The following is a 23049-nucleotide window of genomic DNA, read 5'->3' on the forward strand; positions in this document are numbered from 1 at the left end:
TTTTTTATTATATAAAAAAGCAGCACGACTGTTTCCAACCTGGATAATAAACTGGCAAGAGTGATTTCTGAAGGATCATGTGACACTGAAGACAGGAGTAATGGCTGATAAAAAATTCAGCTTTGCCACCGCATGAATAAATAATATTTTGAAGTATATTAAAATAGAAAACGATAAATATTTTCGATGGTGCTTTCCCCCCAAAATTATTACTATTATGTTTGAACAAAGCCAGCATCCATTTGTACGATGTATTTATTCGTCACAGTTTATCTAGAGCTAGTATATGGTGTAATAAAAAGAGCAAAATATATATTTGATTTCTTGAAATTAATTTGAGTTTTGGTAGGACCCTTTCACACGCGGTGTATTCTCGCAGCGCGTTCTTCTGGTCCTAACCGGCCGCTGTAGTTGATGCGTCAGTGGCGTTTAAGATGGCGGCCACCTTGACGAGAGGTTTCTCGGGTATGAAATGTGCATATTTAAGTTTTATGGTCACAATACGTAGCTAAATATGAAAACGAGATTCTATAGACTCTTAAATGTTGGTGTGCTTAGGAATACGCAATCAAAGTTTCCTATGTCCGCTACAGTGTGTAAAGGACGTTGGGGAATCGATTCTCCTCGATGCAATATAACAATTTATTCGACCTTTTATTTAATTCGATCTTATATTATTCATTTATATGTCTTTCTGTTGCATTATGATTATATCATTGTGCTAGAATGTGAAAAATGTGATGCATTACATTTATGTGTCATGCTACTGTAAAATCTAGCATTAGACAACACAAAACGTCCGTACACTGTACTGTGTTTTATCATTATGTATTGTATTCATGTAGCTGTAATCTGCAAACTAGAGTTCTTTCTCCTTTGTTGGTCAGGTTTGCTGAGACCCCTGTCGGTGTTATGCAGAGACCGTCTCTGTCCTGCTGTCAGACTCACACAGACAGCTCGTTTCTCAGCTGTAGTGCAGAGACATGTCTCCAGACCACTGCCTGCTGTTCACACCGCTGCTCCCCTCCAACAGACTGGCCTGCTGAATCGGTAAAACCTTCTGGCCACACATTTGCCTGTCTGTATATTATTCTGTTTGTGTCTTTATACAGCGGTGGCCAAAATGATTAGAACACTAGTATCTTCAGCAGCTAAAAATGGTTTTAAGTCAGTTATTTCTATCTTTTGCTGTAGTGTGTCAGTAGGAAATATCAGTTTACATTTCCAAACATTAATTTGCCATTAATTGTAATAATCCAGTGAGATTTTAGTTTGCACAAGCAGTCAGACAACAGCCAGAGATCTGATCATCATCCAGTCTGTCTGGAATCACATGAAGAAACTGAGACAGACTACATCCAGAAGAACTGTGGAAACCTCTCCAAGACGCTTCAAGAGACCTACCTGCAAAACTACCTGAAAAACTGTGCACAAGTGCACCGGGGGCAAAAGCTGCTTTAAACACAAAGGACGCTCACACAGCAAATGTTGATTTAATATAGTTAATAGAAGTTACTTGATAAAGAAAATCTATTTATGACATTATTTTTGACAGCATCCTCATTTTACAGCATTTTTACACAAGTCCTAAAACTTTTAACAGTACTGTAGCTTTGCAGGTAGGTTTCTTGAAGCGTCTTGGAGACGTTGTTCTCCACAGTTCTTCTGGATTTAGTCTCTCAGTTTGATCTGTTTCTTCATGTGATTCCAGACAGACTGGATCATTAAAGGAGTAGTTCACCCAAAAATTAAAATTGTGTCATCATTTACCCTCAAGTTGTTCCAAACCTGTATGAGTTTCTTTCTTCTGTGGAGCTCAAAAGAAGATATTTTGAAGAATGTTGGGAACCAAACAGTTGACTGCCACAGTATGGAAAAAATACTATGGAAGTCAGTGGCTATCAACTGTCAAAATATCATCTTTTATGCTCAACAGAAGAAAGAAACTCCTACCGGTTTTGAACAACTTGAGGGTGAGTAAATGACACAATTTTAAATGATGGGTGAATTATCCCTTTACACCAAGGATGATAACTATTAAGTTTTAATAATCATTCTAATTCCATCAGAATAGGGAAGTCCACGTCACAACTATAACAATAACAGAAACAATAATGTGGAAATAAGATAACTATATTAGTCTCTACACCAGTACAATATTTTGGTGTGTTTGCTCTAAAATGGGCAACAGTTGATGTTGTTTTTACATTAAGAAATATTTTAGTTGGCTGAGCAGAAATAACCTAACTGGCAGTGTTGTGTTAAAATGTAATTAACTTGATATTAACTTTTTGTTTGAATTGTATTGCTATAATAGCTATTTTTAACGTGAAAACTTTGCAAGGCGTCCGGTTTCAGCCGCTTCAGATATTTTAGCTGTAACAAAAACAGTCTGTTGTGCTGCTTAATGTTGCAGTTATATTATAGAAGGTCTCTTTACAGAGCAGTTAAGGATGCTCTGTGTCTGTAATGCAGAATACAAGTCAGACTAGATTAGGCCTGCTCTGACCTTTTGTATCAAAGCATATAGTTGTGTGTAAATGCATTTATTCCACCTCTGAGCAGCATTAGACAGTCTGTTTAAAGACACCTAAATGCCATTTCAGAAACGCTTCTGTACCACCTTTGCAATGTAAATTTGGCAATTATTATTTTAATTTATTGTGGTAATTTGGTTTGTAGTGCAAAGAGGTTCATTATTTGTTACTGCAGTGTTATTCTTTGATGTTAAAAATAACTAACTTCAATGTTAAAAAATATGGTGGATAAAAGCAGTATCACACAAGCTTAAAGCCTCAGCTAATGCTATTTTTTTTCACCAAATACTACATGCTCTAAGCAGCGATGGCCAACTTGAAGAGCCATAGTCCTGCAGAGTTTTGCTCCAAGCTTGATTTAAAAACTCACCTGCCTGTAGCTTTCTAGTAACCCTTATTTATGACCTTTATTTGCTTGTTCAGGTGTGTTTGGTTATATCTTTGGAGGAGGGAAGTGGGCACCCCTGCTCTAAAAGCCTTGTCTGCTTTGTTGGCAGACACTGTATCGTATGTTATGACTGAAGATTTGTGTGACGTTTTCTGTTCTGCAGAGTAACGCCCCTCATCCCTTCATTGATGCTCCAGCCGGTCAGGAGCTTAACGTACTACAGTCTGAGGAGAGGCAAGAGGAAGTCTGTGAAGTCGGTTGTTCAACGGTTTCTCAGGCTACACTGTGGCCTGTGGGTGAGGAGAAAGGTAATTTCCTGCTCACATGTTATTCAGAAATATCATACAATTATTTGGCATCATGTTCAAAATCCAGTCTGGTGCTTAAATCCAGCTAACACACCTGAACCAAAACTTGGTCTTCATGTGTTCAATAATTTTTTAGGCAGGATATAAGAAAAAGCTGTGGAAGAAGTCTGCAGCCCGCAAGAAACGCCTCAGAGAACATGTATTCTGTAATAAAACTCAATGTAAATTGCTGGACAAAATGACAACATCCTATTGGAAAAGAAGAAACTGGTACCTCGATGACCCGTACCAGAAATACCACGATAGAGTGAATCTGAAGGTGTAAAATCCTCCTTTATAACTTTATTCTGCTCATGAGATATAAAGACATGAGACCTGAAGAGTGTATAAATTCACTATTTAAAAATATGTCAAGGATTCATGTGTAAATGCACCCAAATAAATTCTTTCAATTGTTACAATTTTATAAGTTGTTATTATTTCAGAGTCCACCGATTGTTGGAGACACAGTTTTGTGTAAATATGGCAGGAATATAAGTTTTCTACATTTTAATGAAGTGGTTTGTAACTGGTGTTTTAGATTGATATAAGAAATTAATTCAAATAAAATTATTATTGATGAAACACTGAAAATTCATAACAGCGAATTAACTGATTATACAAACATTCATTTTTTTGTGGTTCTGTTGTCTTTATCAGTCCAACTTTTAGCTAAAACTAACTTATTTTAGTACAACAAAATAAGAAAAATATATAATTAATTATATTTCAATAATATAGATTATACAATTAATTGTTTTATTTGTAACTATTATTTAGACTAGATCATGGACGTAAATAAAAGTTAATATTGTATTTTGCAGATTAAATAACTCACAAGACTTGTTTCACATTCACCTTTTAATTGCTGAATGCCAATACATTTTTTTTGTTTGTTTGTTTTTAACGGAGATCGTTTCACTCTTTAGCATCAACTTCTGTCTTTATCACTCAAGATTTATTCAATAAAGGACTTTGAACAATGAGATACAGTATATTCTGGCCTGCCAGACATGACAGCTGTTGAATATGGAAATACTTTTTTTATGGAGATGCTGCAAGCCGTTATGTTTTAAGAGGATAGTGAAAAGACATTTTGACTCTCCTAATCTGAACAACCTGGCGCAGACAACTCAAAAATACATGACAGTTCAGTTTCAAATTGTTTTAACAGATAGCCAGGACTTTTCTAGTCTTTAAAGGCGCAGCCTTTACTTAAGTCCCTGAATTTAAAAACACATCTTCATCTGACATGATTAAGCATGCATATGTAACATCTCACTTTCATATTCGAAAATTGACAATCCAGATGGTAGTCCACGAGATTCATATTTTACACCATTTTGTTAATATTAATAAAATGGGTTCATAAATAGCTGGATGACAGATCACCTAAATCCACAACTAAACTGCTTTTCACATGGTATTGAATTTCAAAGGTTGTGCCATTAATGACCTGAATATTCAAAGAAGCAACAGTCAAGATGTTTTTATATGCTGTAAAAGGCCAAAGATGGTTCCACACAGAGCACTTCAAAGTCATACCATTTCACATAGAGAAAATGCTGCATTTTAATCTCACTGTGAATACTGGAAACACAAAGCCAACAAAAAAGAAACCAGATTATCACTATTCCAATGACTTTTTTAGTTGACACTGTAGATAATATAAGCACAAGTCTAAATGAAACTGTGATAAAATGACAAAAACAGTTCCTGAGCCAGATATGTTGTCAGTGAAGTTTGATATAACCATTTGAACAGCTACAAGATCTCAAATACATAAAATCTGTAATTTGACAAAGCGTGTTTATGAGATTAGGATTGTCATCGTTTTCACAGTATAAAACACATTGTGAAAAGCTTTCTAAATATAGAATGTTCTAAGATTCAGCTATGTGTTTTGATAGTTACTGCAACACAGGAATGATACAACAGCAAACTGTGAGCCTCTCAGTGATGCATGCTAGTGTAATTGCACAGTGTTTTCAGACATTTGTTTCTCCTCATATGACTAACTGTGCGACTGCTACAAAAGTAAAACGACTACACTGACTGAAGGACCCGCTTTGTGTTGTACCAAATCACCACTAATGCCTGCTCAACTCTGATAAGGTACTTTAATACTGAACACGTTCAGAAAGTTGAGGCCAAAAATGTGAAACACATTCAAACTGTCAATGTGAATACATGCAACAATAAGCAACTGAAGACGTTTAAGAAGCCAGCTAGGAAATAACAGAAAATATTCCGCTAAAATTACTCCAAAATACATGAAATTCCACGTTGATCAATCAGTGCGGAGTTTTGAAATGATAAAAAATACTGTACATGCTTAATAATTCATGAAGTAAAGAAAGAATGTCCATAAACATATCAACCTATTACCTCTTTGTGTCTAGGAAAGTTTCTAGTGCATTTTTAACGACAAGATAACAAGATGGTTATTGATTAACTTTATATATATTTGAAGTTACGGCACAATATTTTAAGTTTATAGCTGAACTATTGAAAGATCACAGAATTGTAAAATCCATTGCACTTTGTCCATCTATTTTAAATCATGTCAGGCATTGTGATTAATACCTTTTTTTGGTTCAACTACAAGCTTTTATTAAAAACTCCCTCTGTACAGATGATCCTTTGCATTTGTTGATATGTAAATCATGAAATAAAAGCAGTCAAACACACCTACCACATCAGTGTTGTACTTTTTCACTAAGAATTACTGTTCTAAGAAAGGCTGATTTGGAAACACCTTGCTACTCAGTAGTTGTTAAGGGAGCTTTGGGTGACCCAAAATGAGTGTAGTCCCCCTAAAAATAAAGTATGCTCATAGACATTATGACTGTGTGCAGTGATTATGGTTGGGTGACCAGAGGGACATGCATGCGTTTGTTTCTCCCAAAATCATACCAAGAAATCAAACCATCTACACTCAAACATACCATAAATATATACAAAACAAGTTTAATAACCCCCAAAGAGTCTCACAGCAGCAGTATGTACACGAACGTGCTACCTAAATGAATCCCCCTTGAGTGTCAAAGATCAGAAGCGAAAGGTTGCACATCGCTTTGGTTACCTCATTACAGAGCAAGGCTGCTTTTGAATATTTGAACATTTTGGCTGCATTCCTTTTTTTCTCTGCCTTCTCTTGTTGTGTCTCCACATGTTGCAGGTAAGACAGCTAAAGCGCTCTTGGAGCATGTGTACAGTCACATGGCTTCAGTATCCGAAGAGAGGGCGTTCTTTGATCTGGATCGGGTGACGGGTCTTAGGGTTCTAGGAGGAGGCTGAGAGAGAAAGAAGAGGTATGTGAGAACAAATCAAATGAAGAAGTCAATCAGTGAACCAGCAGGTCAAATTAGAGAGTGATGCACACTTCATGTTTACTGTTCACAAATAAACATGATCACATGATCAGTCAATATGAGCAAGGGCATGTATATTTCTGTGATGTGTCAGTCTAAGGAAAGACAAACACTATTTGAGAATGCATGACTCAACATGCTCTGTGTACAAAGGCCTGTTTTTAGTCAGTTAGGTGTGTTGTATTTGTGGTATGGTCAAGGGTTAAACTGGTCCACTAGCTTTGGTTCGTGAAAGAATAAAATGATGTACACTCAAAAAAAGCAAAGCAAAACAAAATGAAACATTAAGTATTATCAATCTGTGGAAGCCTATTTCTCACACAGTGTCTACATCGGACACAAGCAATGCGACAAAATTAGAGTAAACCCATTATAATCAATGATACTCTCCACATTGGATGAGACACAGACAGTAAATTTAATACCCCGTTTTATTTCTTACATACTCTACACACTTGCGCTATTACCGACAACAGGACAAAATGCATTTGGAACTTTCGCTTTGACACGTTTAGTGTAGACAGCCTCAAACTGTTGTGATGCGACAACAGTATCCGAGTAAAAAATAAGGTAATTGTGAAGTTTATTTATAGATTTTTTAATTCTAAATAAAGTGATTGTGAGATATAACGCCAGAATTGAGTGATTATGAGATTAAGAGAAATGAAATTGCAGCTGTAAGACAAAGTCGCAATTACAAGAAACAAAGTCGCAATTACAAGAAACAAAGTTGCAATTACAAGAAATAAAGTCAAATTTGGGGGATATAGTCACAATTACAAGAATTAAAGTTGAAATTACAAGAAATATGTAATTATATAACAAAGTCACAATTACAAGAAATAAGGTCAAAATTGGGGGATATTGTCACAATTACAAGAATTAAAGTTGAAATTACAAGAAATATGTAATTATATATCAAAGTCTCAATTACAAGGATTAAAGTCAAAATTGTGGGATATAATCAAAATTACAAGAATTTGTAGAAAGATTGTGAAACAAATTCACAGTTGTGAGATATAAAACTGTAACTACAAAATATATTCACAATTACAAGTCAAGTATTTGCAGAATATAGAGTCATTGTAAGAAATTATATGAAAAACATCGCCATTGTGAAAAATAAACACGCAATAACGAGAAATAAAATCACAAATACAAGAAATAGTCTACATATTCAGATATAAAATCACAATTACAAGAAAGAAAGTTACAATTGTGAGTCCTGTAAATTTACACACACGAGAAGTTTTACGTCATACTTTTTTCTAAATGTTTTTATTGTAGTGTGTGTGTTTAGATGCTACTCTTGTCCTTCCACACATCTGTAAAAGGCAGCAGCATTATCTTAACAACAGGAACGTTGAAATGAATCAAAGTATGACATTATGGTATTCTTGCAGCCATTATTACAGGACACTCACTCTTACACAGTGCTGAACTTTCTCCATTTATAGACAATTACAGTGACGTGATGAACATCACGGCTTTGAGAGATGGCTGTGTAGCTCTTCCAGCATTATGCAAGTCAACAAATCTTAATCTTAGGTGCACTGAGTTTTTGTTTTGTTCAAGGCATGGCTCACATCAGACAAATCTTGTAAGCAGCAAACTCGGTTCTTTACAGGGCAGGGCTACTCTGACCAACATCTACAAATGAAATCCCATCCAATTTATTTCCTGGTCAGCTGACAGCTTCTGGAGAAATCACAGTCCCACCACCACAACAAAATATGGTCCACTGCAAGGGGGTGGACAAGTCAAGTCACTATTTCTACAGCACTTTATACAATGCAGATTGTGACAAAGCATCTTTACAGAGATAAACAGGAAAACAGCAGAATCAAGACAGGGCTGCACCATGATTTTAATCATGATTTAATCTTGCTTCTCTCTATTTATAAAGCATCATCATATGCAATATGTAGAATACTGTTTATTATTTCTCCTGAAACAAGCTTTTCTTTCAAATCGATAAATCTTCTACCCAGTGGTTTACTTAAACTTCCCAACCTGGCAACCATATGCACATGCACTAGATATTCTGCTCAACTAATAGTATAATACAGTCTATTTCTACAGTCAGAAATAATAAAAATAAAGATTTATAAATCAAAAATTACTTTAACACTATTAAAAATCCAAATGTTTTTTTTCCGCAGTTATTCTAAAACATTTCCTTTCCTCTTTTTTCTTTTTTTCTTAGAGTGACATTTTAATAATTCAAATAACATTTTCCACTATAAAGAACCATTTACTAGCAGAAAGGATCAATAATAAGAGGCAATAACAAGAAGTTATTCAATAACAATCATTTGTCAGCTAAGTAGCTAGCATTTTCAAACCTGACCTTTTGGAAGAATAAGCCTTATATTTATCTTATAAACACATACACTTGTGTAACAATGTCTCTCATCAATCAAAGAGTCTTGAATCATCTTTCCCTGCCATTTTAGACAGCCACGTCTCTCCTATGACTCAGCGTAACCGAACGCTAGTCGTGACCGGAGGTGAGAGTCACTCAGAGACTCAGTGACATTGGTTAGTGATTTAAGCAGGTTAGTCACAACAGTTAGCTCACTTCAGCCAGGCAAGTCAACAGCTAACTATCAGAAAACAAGGGTACCTCAGGGGCACGCCTCTTAAATCTGAACTGGACTGAAGCAGATGAGGCAAATTCCTCCTTCTCCTCAGGCTCCTCTGAGGCTACGGGTTGGGATGCGGATTTATCCTGGAAGGGCTCATGAGGGGAATGCAGTGGAGTCGAGGGCTCAGGCTGAGGAAGAGTGGGCTGGGATGGGGCCGGGGTAGGTGTCAGCGGACCAGGAGGCTCAATGGGGGCATATTGCTCCAAGTTCAACATCTCATATTCGGTCATGTCAAAATCATGGCCTGTACCATGACAACAGCACATCAAAACACAAATTGTGACTCCAACTGCACTCATACTCTCTCCTTTGAATATATTTTAATATTGAGCCGAGTGTTTTTATGTGTTATCCATTATAGATCTCATTATGGAAGACTCAAAAATCATGTAAAGCTGAATGACAGTAACTGCTTAGTTACTATAGTTAGTTTTGACACTATGTGAAGGACAGTGCTGCTAAAAATGATTAGTGCAGGGGAAAACAACTTCTGATACATTTTATCATTCCTAAAGTGTGTTTTCAGACATGTAACTGGAATAGGAAAGGCCTGTTTAACCTAGAGGAAAATATAAAAGAGGCCCATTCACACAGAGAATGATAATTAAAACTATAATGATAAATATATTAGCGTCCACACCTACGGAGGATAATGTTCTGTTATATGCTGAAGTTATATTGTCCTCCACTTATTAATGCTCAAGCTCTGTACAGTCGGATGGATTTTGATAGGCTGTCAATGTATTTAGCATTCCTCAGCTGAATCTAAAGTCATTCCCTCGTCATTGTTCCATATTGTACCAGGCCGTTCACACAGAATGCATTTTTGGGTTTAAAATGGGGAATGGGGAAAAAAAAAACTTAAGTCTAGTGACACATTTTTTTTTTTAAGTTAAACTTTTTGAATGACGCACTGGAAAAAGCATAAGTTCAATGATGAAAGATATTGTTCTAGTGCATTTTGACACAGAAAAACAATGGAAAAGCAGTTGTCGTTCCTGGTGTGAACAGGCCTCACGTCTTGTTATTTGGTTGTTATGTATTAATAAATGGCTGGCAGACACATACAATATGGTTGAATGGATAATAACAATGCTTATTTTTAAGAAAAGTTCCAAACTCATATGACTTTCCTTTATCTGAGGAACAAAAAAGAAGAGCTTTAGCAGAATTTCCAACCAGTTCTTTTGCATTTATCTCAAGTGAATAGGAAGTGAATAACACACACACACACACACACACACAATAAAAACAGTTTAACATTTAACATCAGTGATGGCGCAATTACCCCTGTATGTAAATGTGTGCAGACGTAAATGAGATTTGAGTGGGAGTGACAATTTCATTCTGTTCCTTAAGCCATTGCACTCTCAGAAATAAAGGTACAAAAGTTGTCACTGGCGCAGTACCTTTTCAAAAGGTGCACTTTTGTACCTATTAGGTTCAAATACGTACACTTTAAGTACTAATATGTACCTTTAAGGTACCAAAATGGACCCTTTAGGTACAAACATGTACCTTTTGAAAAGGTACCGCCCCAGTGACAGCTTTTGTACCTTTATTTCTGAGAGTGTGCATGACTACAGAGCACTTGGAATGTTGCAGACAATTTGTGTGGGTACTACTTTTTCTACAACATTTTGAAGCATTTTTGAACAACCCTTTGTCGTGCACTTGAATTGCATGGAAAGGAGCAGCAGAAACATTCTGCCAAAAAAATTTTTTTGTGCTCCACGGAAGAAAGAAACTCATATGGATTTGAAACAACATGACTTGAACAACATGAATTTTCTTTATCGGGTGAACTATCCGTGAAATACATGCTTCTCTCTATGATCCTTTCACTGAATCACAGTAATGCGCAATAGCTAAAGACTAGAGAATAATAAACAATTTCCTAATCAAACATTTACCCAGGACATTGGCAGGGCAACAACACTCAAGTTAAGAATTAATTGCTTGGAAAGGATGATTGAGAGAAGCAGCTAAACCAAACAGGATTAGCAGAAATCTGATGGGCTGATAGTAGGATCTTCTTCAAAGGGTTAAGAGAAATACAGCACTGATCATTCGGCTTGGCTTTGCTTACCCTTGCTGTAACCAGTCTCTGATTTGCTGCGCATCATGGTGCGTGATCTGTGCTGCGCGGCTGCAGGTTGAGTAGTTACAGAACTTGCATTCTTTGCCTGGCCCTCTGCCTGGAAAGATGACAGGTCCTGCATGCTGAAGCTGCGGAGTCGCTCGGAGAGAACGCCCTGGCCCTGGATCGAGAACATGGAGAGTCAGATGGAACTCCTTAAGACGGTCTAAATACTGTCATGTTTTGTTTATAAAAATTAGCCTGAAGATGTGGAAGTATGTTTTGTTCATGCCATCTGCTTAAATTATAATAAGACGTAACTATAGTAAATATTGACTTCAAAAGAACAACATATTATCTAAAATAAACTAACAACCAGTCACTATGGGATATGTTAAACTACACCCAAACCTGATATACAGTATCAGAATGATGCTTTTAAGCAATAAATCCCATGTTCTTTGGAGTTAGAACTACTGGATAAGCATATCAAGCCTAAACAATTAAACTCATAATTCTGACATATTTTTAATTAATTAATAATTCAGTTTATTATAGATGTGGAAACCTGTTGCTACATGATTTCCCCCTGTTTAAAAAACATGAATTGTTGTGTTTTCTCTTATTTATATCTACAAACCAATATTGTCCCAAAGCCATTTAGCTAGGCTTTACTGAGACATAGCTTAATTTACTCTAAATTTGCATCGCTGTTACAATTTTTATTGGTTAAAAATATGTTTATATTTTATTTATGCATGCACTTACGTTTATTTATTGTTTATTACTAGACAAAAATGAAACCACTCAAATCTATCAGATTTTGGTAATGTTGGTAACTGATTTTGGTAATTTTGGTAACAGATTTGGGTGATTTTGGTAACAGAGTGACAGCCTTTGTACCATTTTCATTGAAAGTGCCATTTCCTCTAACAGTATTAGATTACTACCTTAGACGCAGCCATTACTGCAGCTGTTGCCGCAACATTCAGGCCTTTCCTTCCAAAATGCACCAGGGTGTCGTAGCTTTTATCTTTTGCTTGGCAAAGGTATTCATCGATGTCCTAAGAAAGAGTCATAAAGAACATTTCACAGCAGCTATATGAATTATGGTACTGTTTTATTCCGTCATACACTTTCAGATCAGCATCATTTTTAGCAGCATTCTATGAGTTTTTGTTTTCTCTTTGTTATCAGTGTTTTGTGTTTGTCATATCCATTTGCCCTTAGTGTGTCCTCCTGACGAATTTCCTGCCCTAAGAATAAAAAGCAGAGGAAAGACTGTGGAAAATAACTGTACCATTTCCTTAACACCTCTCATCCTCAGACAACCAGGGAAATCAACTCAAAAAGGTTACAGGAAAAGGAGTCAAAAGTTCTTCCACCTCAACTTCAACAATTCAGTTGGTAAGCTGACATTACTCACAGCTGTTAAGGATGATGTTTGCTAGTTTGTTTAACATTTAATGCATTAGTGAAAGCTCTATAGTGTCTTTGAATATTTTTTCAGCCTAGACAGGATAAAAATAATTAGATCATCACAAAGGAAAAAAATCGCATCAAATACTATACCTTCTCCTTAGAGGACAGTGTAGGGTGGACAAATTTTCTATACAGCACACTGGATCCCTTTGTGTACGGGGAAAGTAACCACACCACAAAGGCGATTTTGAGTTCATAGTAGAATGGGAGCCTTCAAAAGCAATAAAAGACAATCATACACTCATATGTCATGCTGGTTACCGCCCACATGCATCAGCAGAAATAAAAATATAAGTAATTCCTAACAAAAGGATATGATGAAAGCAATGGAACATTGTACTCACCAGCACAAAAAGATATCAGTAATCACTTCAACTGTAGTAAAAAGTGCAAATATTATCCAGTACATCATCCATTTCACCTGTTTGAAACAGTTTACAGAATCAGCAGGCAAATAAACAACAGCTCAACTGATGGAAATATATCAGAGCTGTACTTACATATTCTCTCACATCTTTTGATTTAACAGCTTTGTATGAGGAGTACGCCGGGTAAAGGGTACCAAATATGAGCCTGTTAGAAATGCAACAATCATGCTTAAGATAAATAAGCGGAAAACAATGGTTTTTTTTTTTCCAGAACAAGTGAATTTGACATGAGTTTTATATGTTGTATTTTAAAATATATTGTTTTATTTCATTAATTATCATTTCTGTTTTACCAAACAACAGTATGTTGCCTTTTTGTTGTTTAATGAATTATTACACAGTTCACAGTTATTTAATAACAAATAGAATAGTCAATAAACAGAAGTACTGTAAATACTCTTAAAAATAGCTTATAATACATTTAAGTAGTTTGTCACATTTAATAGAATGGTTACTGAATATGTTATTGTAATTTAAAATATCAAATGTATTTTATTCACAGATCAGTGTAAATAAACAGCAAGTTCCATCTGTGACAACTTACCCCAAATAGTGCATACCTCACATGCCCTGCTATAGAACTGATTTAAATTAATTTATGCCATTTAACTGATTTGATTTTTTTTCCTGGCCAATTACTGACATTCAATAATACACTTATTTTGAGAAAATATATTTAACGGAATAAACAGTAACCCAGTCTCACCACCACAAATTACAGCAAATGCTTTTTATTAGCCCATCTGTGCATATCCTCAAATCTCTTCAGAAAACAGTTAAGGTTAGGGTTTCTTTGTCACAGGGACAAGTGTTATATGATTTCAGTATTACAAAATGACATAACAATGGCCACTAATAAGCTAATTCCCATCTAGGCCCACCACTTCCCTGAAAGGAAACCGCTCCACTCCCTTTCCATTATTGATATTTGAGATAACGGCCCTTTAGCAGGCCTGGAGTCTGATTTATTCAACCCAGAATATTATTCTTCAAGTTCTTGCCTATTGTAACGCCAGTGTCGCACGTAAACAGGCGACATATCTGCGCGACCCCGTTTATACTCCAGGTTTACATTCTGCATGCTTGATAAAAATAGACCCAACAAGTGAATGCTGGTCAAGGGCGCAAAGAAAAGATCAGAAGCAAATGGGACGGAACGAATACCGTTTGCACTGCTGTATGGGTTCAATAGGTGATTGGAAAGTGCCAGATAACCAAAAGAAGTGCCCTGCACCTGTGTTTCGGCATTTCAGTTTAGCACTATTCCAGTGTACCCTCTTTCTCCAGCCCAGCAACAGCTGCGCCTCTGACCCGATCAAATGACCGACCCACAAACCCAATCCAGAGCCAGCACGACACCGTCAGGGACCCACAAAACAAAACATTTACGACCAAATAGAGCCCACTGCACACTATCTAGGGCACGCCAAGCGAAACAGGTTTGTTGTCTATTTTTACACTCCTCACACAGCTAGTTTACAGCACAAGTGTTGTCAAATGTGCAGTGTCATCGGATATTGTGATCTAAAATGAATTGAAAGGCTATTTAGAGATTTTGCACGCACAGCAAGAAAGGAAAAAAAATGTAAAAGACATTTACATGGAAATCACGCGCTCGTCAATTAGGCGAAATAAAATAGCAACAATTAAAAATAAACCAAATATTGGAAAACACATTAGTGACCATCAGCTGGTTGACCATCCCATTGTCTTTATGCCACATCAAAGACCTGCTCTACTGTATGCACGACTCCAAACAATGACTCAATATTAACACCCTACATTGTGCATTTCCCCTAAATTCAAGATTCTGCAATTAAAAGTGATACATAAAATGAATAGCTTCAAACGCTGAGCTATATCCTACATAATTCACCGTGTCACTTGGTGTCAGATTCTTATTTTGGAGAACCATCGATACCCATTAGCTTGCACAAGTGTAAAATAACCCAAGGTAACCTTTGTAATAGCCTTTCAACATGTAAACAAAATAATCAAAAGACTAACCAGGACGAATCGGGCCTGATACATAACCATATGTGATTTCATTCTGCCTAGAATTAAGAGGTGCCCTAGAAACCCCTGCGTTTTCGCATTAAAAAAAAGATGAAAAACAACATATACATAGAAAGATTACGCATTAAATTTCCATACAACCCAATGAAAATGCTTTACAAGAACAGAATAAAGACTTACACCACAAGCCTAGAAATAATCCAGGAGACCATTGCGCTATGAGAGCGGCGTGTTGTCAACAGGGAGGAGTTTCCTTCGAGACTGTTGTCGGCAGTTTGACAGACGAGTCAGCGCAGGCGCTCTGCTCTGAACATGTGGCTTATAGATAATGGACAAAAATAATATAAGATTCATAAGCAACCGGAATGGTTTAAAAACCCAACGAGCTGCCTATCCAGACAAACGCTGTTAAGGTAGACAGCTAATGTCACATGATGCCTGGGTAGGAAGCTCATAAGGTTTCTGGTATCAAAAACTGTACAGAACAAATGAACTCTTTTAAAAAAGGTGTAAAAGCATTCCGTTTGAATCATACTCATATGGTTATAATACTCTAAACGCGCTTGTTTAAACTCAGACGTCTGTCTTTGTGAAATAAACAAGAGCTTCTATAGAGAAGTAACCTAGATTCAGTCAAAAGACACTCAGAAGATCAGGTTTCCTTCACAAAGCTGTGGATGAGTGGACTGAGAGGGAGTCAAAAGAAGAGAGACTGAGGTAAGTAAAACAACCCTCTGAGAATCCCAAAAGACCCTGCTAAAGCAGTAGATAATAACACAGTTAATACAACCAGTTACTGTTACTGTAAAAACCCTAATGCTATGCTGAATTATGACTTGTATGAGATCTTAACAGTTTACAACATTGGTTTCATCAGCGCTGTGAAATGTACTCTTTTTGCCTGTAAAATTTTATTAGTGTTATCAACACATTCTTCCAATATACAAAACAGTTTTGTGCAGATGTGAATGTTTTTGTACACAGCAAAGATCTGAAATGAAGCTGAATAATCAATTTGGTTCATTCAGGAGATTATAACTGAGTCAACTGAGACTGGATCTGTACAAAATCTATGTACTTGTCACTCCAGAGTGCACAATTTATGCCAAATAAGCAAATATTAATTGGTCATGCCAAAACTAATTATAAAGCCAGAATGCACAAAGAGTTGTGGTTTCATATGTAGACATAATAGAACTATAGCAAACTGACTATTCAGCTGACCGATATTAAAATATTCAACTTAAAATGTAACATAAAAGAAACTGTAACATAACAATTTTAAGCCATTTCCATCATCGGGGGAACATCTGTTATGTAAGCATTTCAGTCATCTAAGCAAAGCAAAGGCTAAATAAAAAAATTCTCATAATTAATAACATACAAAGATATATGTGCATTTAAACAATAACAAAAGTCCAAAAGTAGCAGAAACAAAGCCAGAAATGCGATCATCTGGTGTGTAAAAGCCAGTCAGTTATCGAGCACAACCATTCCTTTATTCCAAAAGCCTGTTTTATAACTTGCCGATAACTTTACTTACAAAATAACAATGCAAACAGATATATTTTTATGTTCAGTATTTGTACAAGATTTACAAGTAATGGCTTCCATGAATTTGTCCTACTCAGTAAAAAAACAATTTACCAGATATAGGAAAGAACTATTCGCTTAGCCTAAATAAGGCTTGAGATACATACAACCCAATGAACTGCAAATTCGACAACAGAGACAAAACGATTTCGACCGACGATATGACACCACTGCACAATAGATTCTTGGACAAGCTGCTTAACTATAGGCATAGATTCAAATGAGTGGAGTCAGAATATCTAGAAATAAAATGGGCTTAAGTAAAAAGTTAATGATTTGAAAAAAAGCCATCCACCTGCTACCATATAACAACTAAATATCTGACTTCACTGTTCTTTATTGTATGTCATATAGAGTTCATTTTTATTTCAGTAGCCACTATCCATATATTTTACATCAAGTCCGAATTTAGTGCTAAGTTTAATGTACCAAAGTGTCTTCATGGGTAAGAATAGCTACAGAGGAAGTGAGATATGTTGTCTATGCCTATAGGGCTGAAGGGTAAAAAACACTTTTAGCTCCTCAGCGCTGCTAGCCTGGACTGCATCTCCTCGATATCTTCTTCTTCTTCTTCCTCTTCCCCTTCTGAGGCTGCCGTGGCTCCAATCGGCACTGGATCAGGCAGGGCATCTGTGACTTTGCTGGGAGCTTTTCCGAGTGCACCTGTTAATAAAAAAAGCAATAGTTTCATCTTTGGTTCACGTCATGAGGGCATAACAATGAAATGGAATGGTAGGAAGTGAGATGAAATAGCCTTTCTTAAAAAAAACAACAAAACAACAACAACAACAACAACAAAAATGGCAGATGTGGTTACTAACATTTTAGGCTTTATGAACTGAACTTAATATACAGTCCAAAAAACAACACAAAAACATATATTTAATTAACTGATATAATATTAATACACCAACTTACTGAAGTACTAAAAGTAAATAAAATGATTATTAGAGTATGTTTTATAAGAAAATACTATTTCAGTCTTTTTACTTCAAAATTTCATGTCTTATAAATGTGCTACCTGCCGTTTCTTTGTAATTATTTGTGAAATTTACTACCAATTTCTGGTATTCAAAATAAGTATCTTTTCCAGAAGCTGAAGTAAATACATAACACTGACACATGCCACTAAAATAATGCATTAAATATTTAACTATACAAGATGTAACAAAAAAAACCCGAATGTACATAACTACTAAGAAAAACAGTTACTTCAGTGAAAAAGCATAAAATATGAACTGCTACACAGTTGAATTCTGGGAATTTCAAATTCTTTTTCACTTCCAAAAGTGTAAATGTAACAGTATTTTACTGTAAAATGTCATGAAATGTTCCATTAGATTTATTAGTTTTACACTGTGTGTATTAAGGTAACTTCCGGTTACCCAACTGACAAGTTTTTACATCTTTTATAATCGCTTTTTGATAGTGTGGGTGATGGTTATGTGGTTTCTTACCGGCTGTAATCTCAAAGAGGATCTTGTCAACCTCAGCCTCTGCTGCTTCCTCCATTTCCTCCTCATCATCCATCCCTTCCAGTGTATCCTCCAGCATCTCCTCTATGATTCCAGCCTGTGTAGTGTGAGGTGTTACATGTGCTCATCGAGACATTTCTGTGCAGAATATTTGAAGAAGTGTTCACGTACGTACCTTCATCATCTCTTTTGAGAGCTCTCTCATGGTGGCTTGAATCTCTGGGATTTTAACCAGGCTGTTCATGGCCTTCATGACCTCTGTGCTCTTCTGCAAGGCGCCTGCCACTCTTAATACAGCTGCAATGGGAAACCAATGAACAAATGTATGAGTAACATACACATGGTAGCCACCACCATGCTTAAAATGTTGTTGTTTGCATCACATTGTTTCCCCTTTTTTCCTTTAACATACTTTTGATTGCAGCTAATTCAATTTAAGAATCAAAAAGGATCAGTGAAAGAGCGTTCATACTTCTGTACGTGCCATATTTAGTCCATTTAATGAATTTAGTGAACTTTCATTGTTGGGTCTCTAAATAAAAACTATACTCACACAACTGATTCTTCATACTGAGCAGCACAGAGTTCATTTGAGCTTTGGAGGCGTACAGCTTGTTGATAGCTTTCTTTGAGTGAATCATCTCTTTGGCGAGGACGATGCAGACATCTTTCTGTCCCTTCTTTGCAGCATCTTTGATCGATCTCTTCACCTTCTCCTCCTCTCTTTGAATATCTTTAGAAAAAATATACAACAATATACACAATTACAACTACAGTTACCGAACTGAACAATTGAATTACAATAGACTGCATTTGTCAAAATAACAATAACTTGTGTATTAGGACCTCACCTCGAATCTGTCTGTCAATAACCCTCATTTCTTTCCTGATTTTGAGAGACCATTCATTGATCTGTGGAAAAGAGATGAAGACAGTTTGAGATCAGATACCTGTTGTGACAGGATTTTACCAACAGGCGTGTAAAGCGATTTGATCATTTTGGTTCTCCAAAACAACCCACATACAGACCACAGAATTAAACCAAACTTTTTAAAGTGCTTCGTTTAAAATGACATTACGTAATAGAGCATGATACCAACAAGTATGACAAGCGAGCTATTTATAGGCCTGCTATTATTTACAATGGAACATTTAATAAAAACCGTTAACTCCCGTCGTCCGCCATAATCGATGTTTTACTTACAAGGTCCTTCGGTGGTTTCTCTTGTGTTTTTCCAAAAAGGCCCATTTTGAACTTGTGAATTAGATAGTTGAACAGCGACAAGCTCTATCAAAATAGTACATTACAAGTCCACTTCCTGATTCCAACCTCTCGACGTATGACAACATTGGTAAGTTCCGGTTTACATTTCATAATAAAAGTACGGCTTGATCTGTATTTTAATACCGTTTTTAATGTTTGTTATGTCGAAATAGACAAACAGCATACAAATATACAATTTAAATGATTGACAAATAAATAAAATATTAAATGAAGTATTAAATAATACAAATATTTTTTTCATACATACAGTTATGTAAATAAATAAAACATATTTGTTTATTTATTTACTTATTTATAAATAACGTAGGCTAATAGGACAGTGATGTGAACAGTGAACATCAAATAGGAAGCTAAATACTTTTTAAGCTCATTTGTTATTCTTTGTATTCATTCACTTTGTGTTCTGTCTCATTGTGTGCGGCTCATTGGAAAAGGCTTTGGAAACTGCTGCTCAACCAACAGAGTGCACAGCGCCCTTTGATAGAGAGACTCTTTTGCTCTCACCGAGCTTTGCACATTTGAAATGATGATCTGATTCTTACAGGCATAAATTGTGATGAGGCACAGCTAAACTGCAAAAAAATATAAAAAATAAAATAATAATAATAATTCGCTCCTGGTATAAGAATAAGCACATTTAATAATAAACGTATTAACGGATTCATTTTATCCCGTAATGCAAAACAGACCATACAAAATAATTAAAAAAAAAAAAAAAAAAGATTAATAAACCCACTGAGCAACGCCTTTCTTTAATATGAAAATAATAACCTCCAGTTATAGTTGGGTATTATCGATTATAAAGTTGACAGTGTTAAATATATCCTTTTTCATGTATGTACGTTTTAATCACCAAATAATAAACCCATTTGGCAACGCCTTTCTTTAATATAAAAATAATATCTCCCCTCAGATATTTTCGAATATAAAGTTAACAGTATTACATATATAATATTATGTATGTATGTATGCAGAGCTGGGTAGATTACTTACAAATTGTAATCCGTTACTGATTCCAGATTACATGACAAAAATTGTTGTCAGTAACGTAATCCGTTACATTACACATTTTAGGTAATATAATCAGATTACTTTTAGATTACTTTTGATTTAACTCGTTTATCACATTGATTTAAATAGCAATATCTTGTACCATATGTAAAAAAAAATGCAAAAAGTAAGAAAAGTTGTTCCATTCATTGTAATTTACAACATGAAGTGCATTAAACATTATATTACATCAAGGTTTCCCAAACTAGGGTTTGTAAAGGAACTGCAGGGGGGTTGTGAGTTTAATGAAAAGCTGACAATTAATTAAATCATAAAAAATTTAAATGAAAATAAATCATTTTAAAACAAACTCCATTTCGAGGAAAGCCTCTTCACTCTGCGGCCATATTTGCAACGCCTCCGGGCAGCTCGTACAAGACTAATCTTAATGAATGGGGGAATCCTGAAATCTCAAAAACTGCTCGCTGAACTCACAATTAAATTACATATGTCACATCAGCAACAAAAATCTGAAATTAATTGCCTCATCAATGTTGTTTCTTATGCTCACATAGCATTTAAAAAGCTTATTTTTCAGGCTAGACCAGGCAATGTGCATTCGGAGTCATAACATGCTTAGACTGCGCATGCGCATTGATTGGTCTAGTCAGGGTTGCGTTCAGCCCCAGAAAACATTGCAAAACGTTTTTTAAATGGAAACGGTGTCGCGTTGAACACTGTTCTGATGACACAAGAGTTGAGACTATAGCAGCTGAGAAGGCCACTCTTTGTGTTCTTTCTGAAGAATCTTCGGAGCCTGATGAAATCGGTATAAATATGCAAAATATGCTCGATGTTACAGTCACTGCCCTTGCCGCCCATTCTTATGTAAAGCACTTAATTACCATTGTGTATGAAATTTGGTATATAAATAAACTTGCCTTGCAATGAAGCTAAAAATATATACAACTAGGCTACATCATCATGTTGAAATGCTATATTGTTACTATAAAACTCTAATGACAAACAATATTTAAAATATCTAATATTTTAAATTGTTGCTTATACCGAGCTGCAGCGGACACATTTGTAAACGACTTTACTTGGACCCATTGTGCGAGCTGTCTCTTTAATACGGCGTGGTTTATATACATGTTGCTGCTGATGAGAAAACATATCTCAAACCCCATTGCACACCGTTTCCAGGAAACATGTCGTTCAACCCGGAAACTATAGCAACACGTTGCGCACAGGTTTGAGCTTGAACGTGCCCCAGGTTTCTATGGGAAATATGGCTCTTTCATTTAGAAGGTGGGACTATTCCTCCATATTGCGCGTTACAGTTTCTCCCATTCATAAATACAGGAGTGAACTGTTTTGTATTTCTATAGACTTTGTTTTAAATAAAACACTTACTAAAAAAGATGAAATATTTTTATTTACCTGCATGCCATGTGATCATTAATCAACTTTAAAGAAACCGTGAACATGCAAATGTGATACTTTATTGAAATATTTATTTTAAAATCTCGGGGGTACTTAAAGCAAATATATTTGGTGAATAGGGTTTAAATGCAAAAAAGTTTTGTAATGCCTGCATTACATGTATCTAAGAAATAACACGAATATGTGCATTTTAATAAGTTATAATTAAAAATACATGGTTAAAAAACCTACAGCGTAATAATTCAAATAAAAATGAATGTGTTCATCAGTAGTTGATGCAATGAAACCTTTCTTAAACCTGAAATGATTTTTGTAAATCCAGTGGTCAAATGCAGTCGCCACCTGAATAATGACTGATCTTTGTGTGAATGTCCACAAAACTGCACTATATATACATATATAATATGTATATAATCGGTAGGCTATTTTAGAAAGGAAAATTTAAAAGATGAAAAAGAGAAATTAGGGAGAATCAATGAATTATGAATAATTTATTGCTATTGTGTGAATAATATGTAATCATGATCAAAAAAAGTAACTGTAGTCTGATTACGAGTATTTTAAAATGTAACTTACTCTAATTACAAGTAGCTACTTAATTTTTGGAATCTGATTACTTAATTCAGTTACTACCCAGCTCTGTATGTATGTATGTATTTTAATCACCAAATAATAAACCCATTTGGCAGCGCCTTCCTTTAATATTAAAATAATAATCTCCCCTCAGTTATAGTCAGATATTTTCGATTATAATGTTGACAGTGTTAAATCTATACTTTATTTATTATACTTGATCTATCTATCTATCTATCTATCTATCTATCTATCTATCTATCTATCTATCTATCTATCTATCTATCTATTTATTTGTCACCAAATAATAAACCCATTTGGCAACGAGTAACCATTTGAAAATAATAATTTCCCCTCAGATATTTTCGACTATAAAGTTGATAGTGC

General features: G+C 35.5%; 3 protein-coding genes across 4 annotated transcripts; 1 reads left to right on the plus strand and 2 right to left on the minus strand.

Annotated features, from left to right (window-relative positions):
- The first annotated feature begins 311 nt into the window (after nt 1–311).
- On the plus strand, nt 312–3699 carry mrpl35 (mitochondrial ribosomal protein L35). Its single transcript, XM_058749485.1, has 4 exons — nt 312–465; nt 888–1050; nt 3089–3233; nt 3370–3699. Exons 1-4 carry the CDS (start codon nt 435–437, stop codon nt 3556–3558), a joined length of 528 nt encoding a protein of 175 aa, XP_058605468.1. The 5' UTR covers nt 312–434; the 3' UTR covers nt 3559–3699.
- Nucleotides 3700–4746: 1047 nt separating this feature from the next.
- On the minus strand, nt 4747–15717 carry reep1 (receptor accessory protein 1). 2 transcript variants are annotated; one of them, XM_058750352.1, is made up of 8 exons: nt 15481–15717; nt 13357–13429; nt 13201–13277; nt 12947–13067; nt 12325–12438; nt 11384–11555; nt 9273–9538; nt 4747–6568 (listed from the first exon to the last, which is right to left on the minus strand). In XM_058750352.1, exons 1-8 carry the CDS (start codon nt 15510–15512, stop codon nt 6491–6493), a joined length of 933 nt encoding a protein of 310 aa, XP_058606335.1. In that variant the 5' UTR covers nt 15513–15717; the 3' UTR covers nt 4747–6490. The 2 variants fall into 2 exon arrangements, with proteins under 2 accessions (XP_058606335.1, XP_058606336.1); XM_058750353.1 differs by lacking the exon at nt 15481–15717 and adding an exon at nt 14519–15446.
- A 475-nt stretch (nt 15718–16192) lies between these two features.
- On the minus strand, nt 16193–19730 carry chmp3 (charged multivesicular body protein 3). Its single transcript, XM_058749196.1, has 6 exons — nt 19573–19730; nt 19220–19280; nt 18922–19101; nt 18544–18665; nt 18351–18465; nt 16193–17556 (listed from the first exon to the last, which is right to left on the minus strand). Exons 1-6 carry the CDS (start codon nt 19615–19617, stop codon nt 17408–17410), a joined length of 672 nt encoding a protein of 223 aa, XP_058605179.1. The 5' UTR covers nt 19618–19730; the 3' UTR covers nt 16193–17407.
- Between the last annotated feature and the right edge of the window lie 3319 nt (nt 19731–23049).

The sequence above is a fragment of the Onychostoma macrolepis genome, chromosome 17 (genome assembly GCF_012432095.1).
Source record: "Onychostoma macrolepis isolate SWU-2019 chromosome 17, ASM1243209v1, whole genome shotgun sequence".
Taxonomy (NCBI): Eukaryota; Metazoa; Chordata; class Actinopteri; order Cypriniformes; family Cyprinidae; genus Onychostoma; species Onychostoma macrolepis.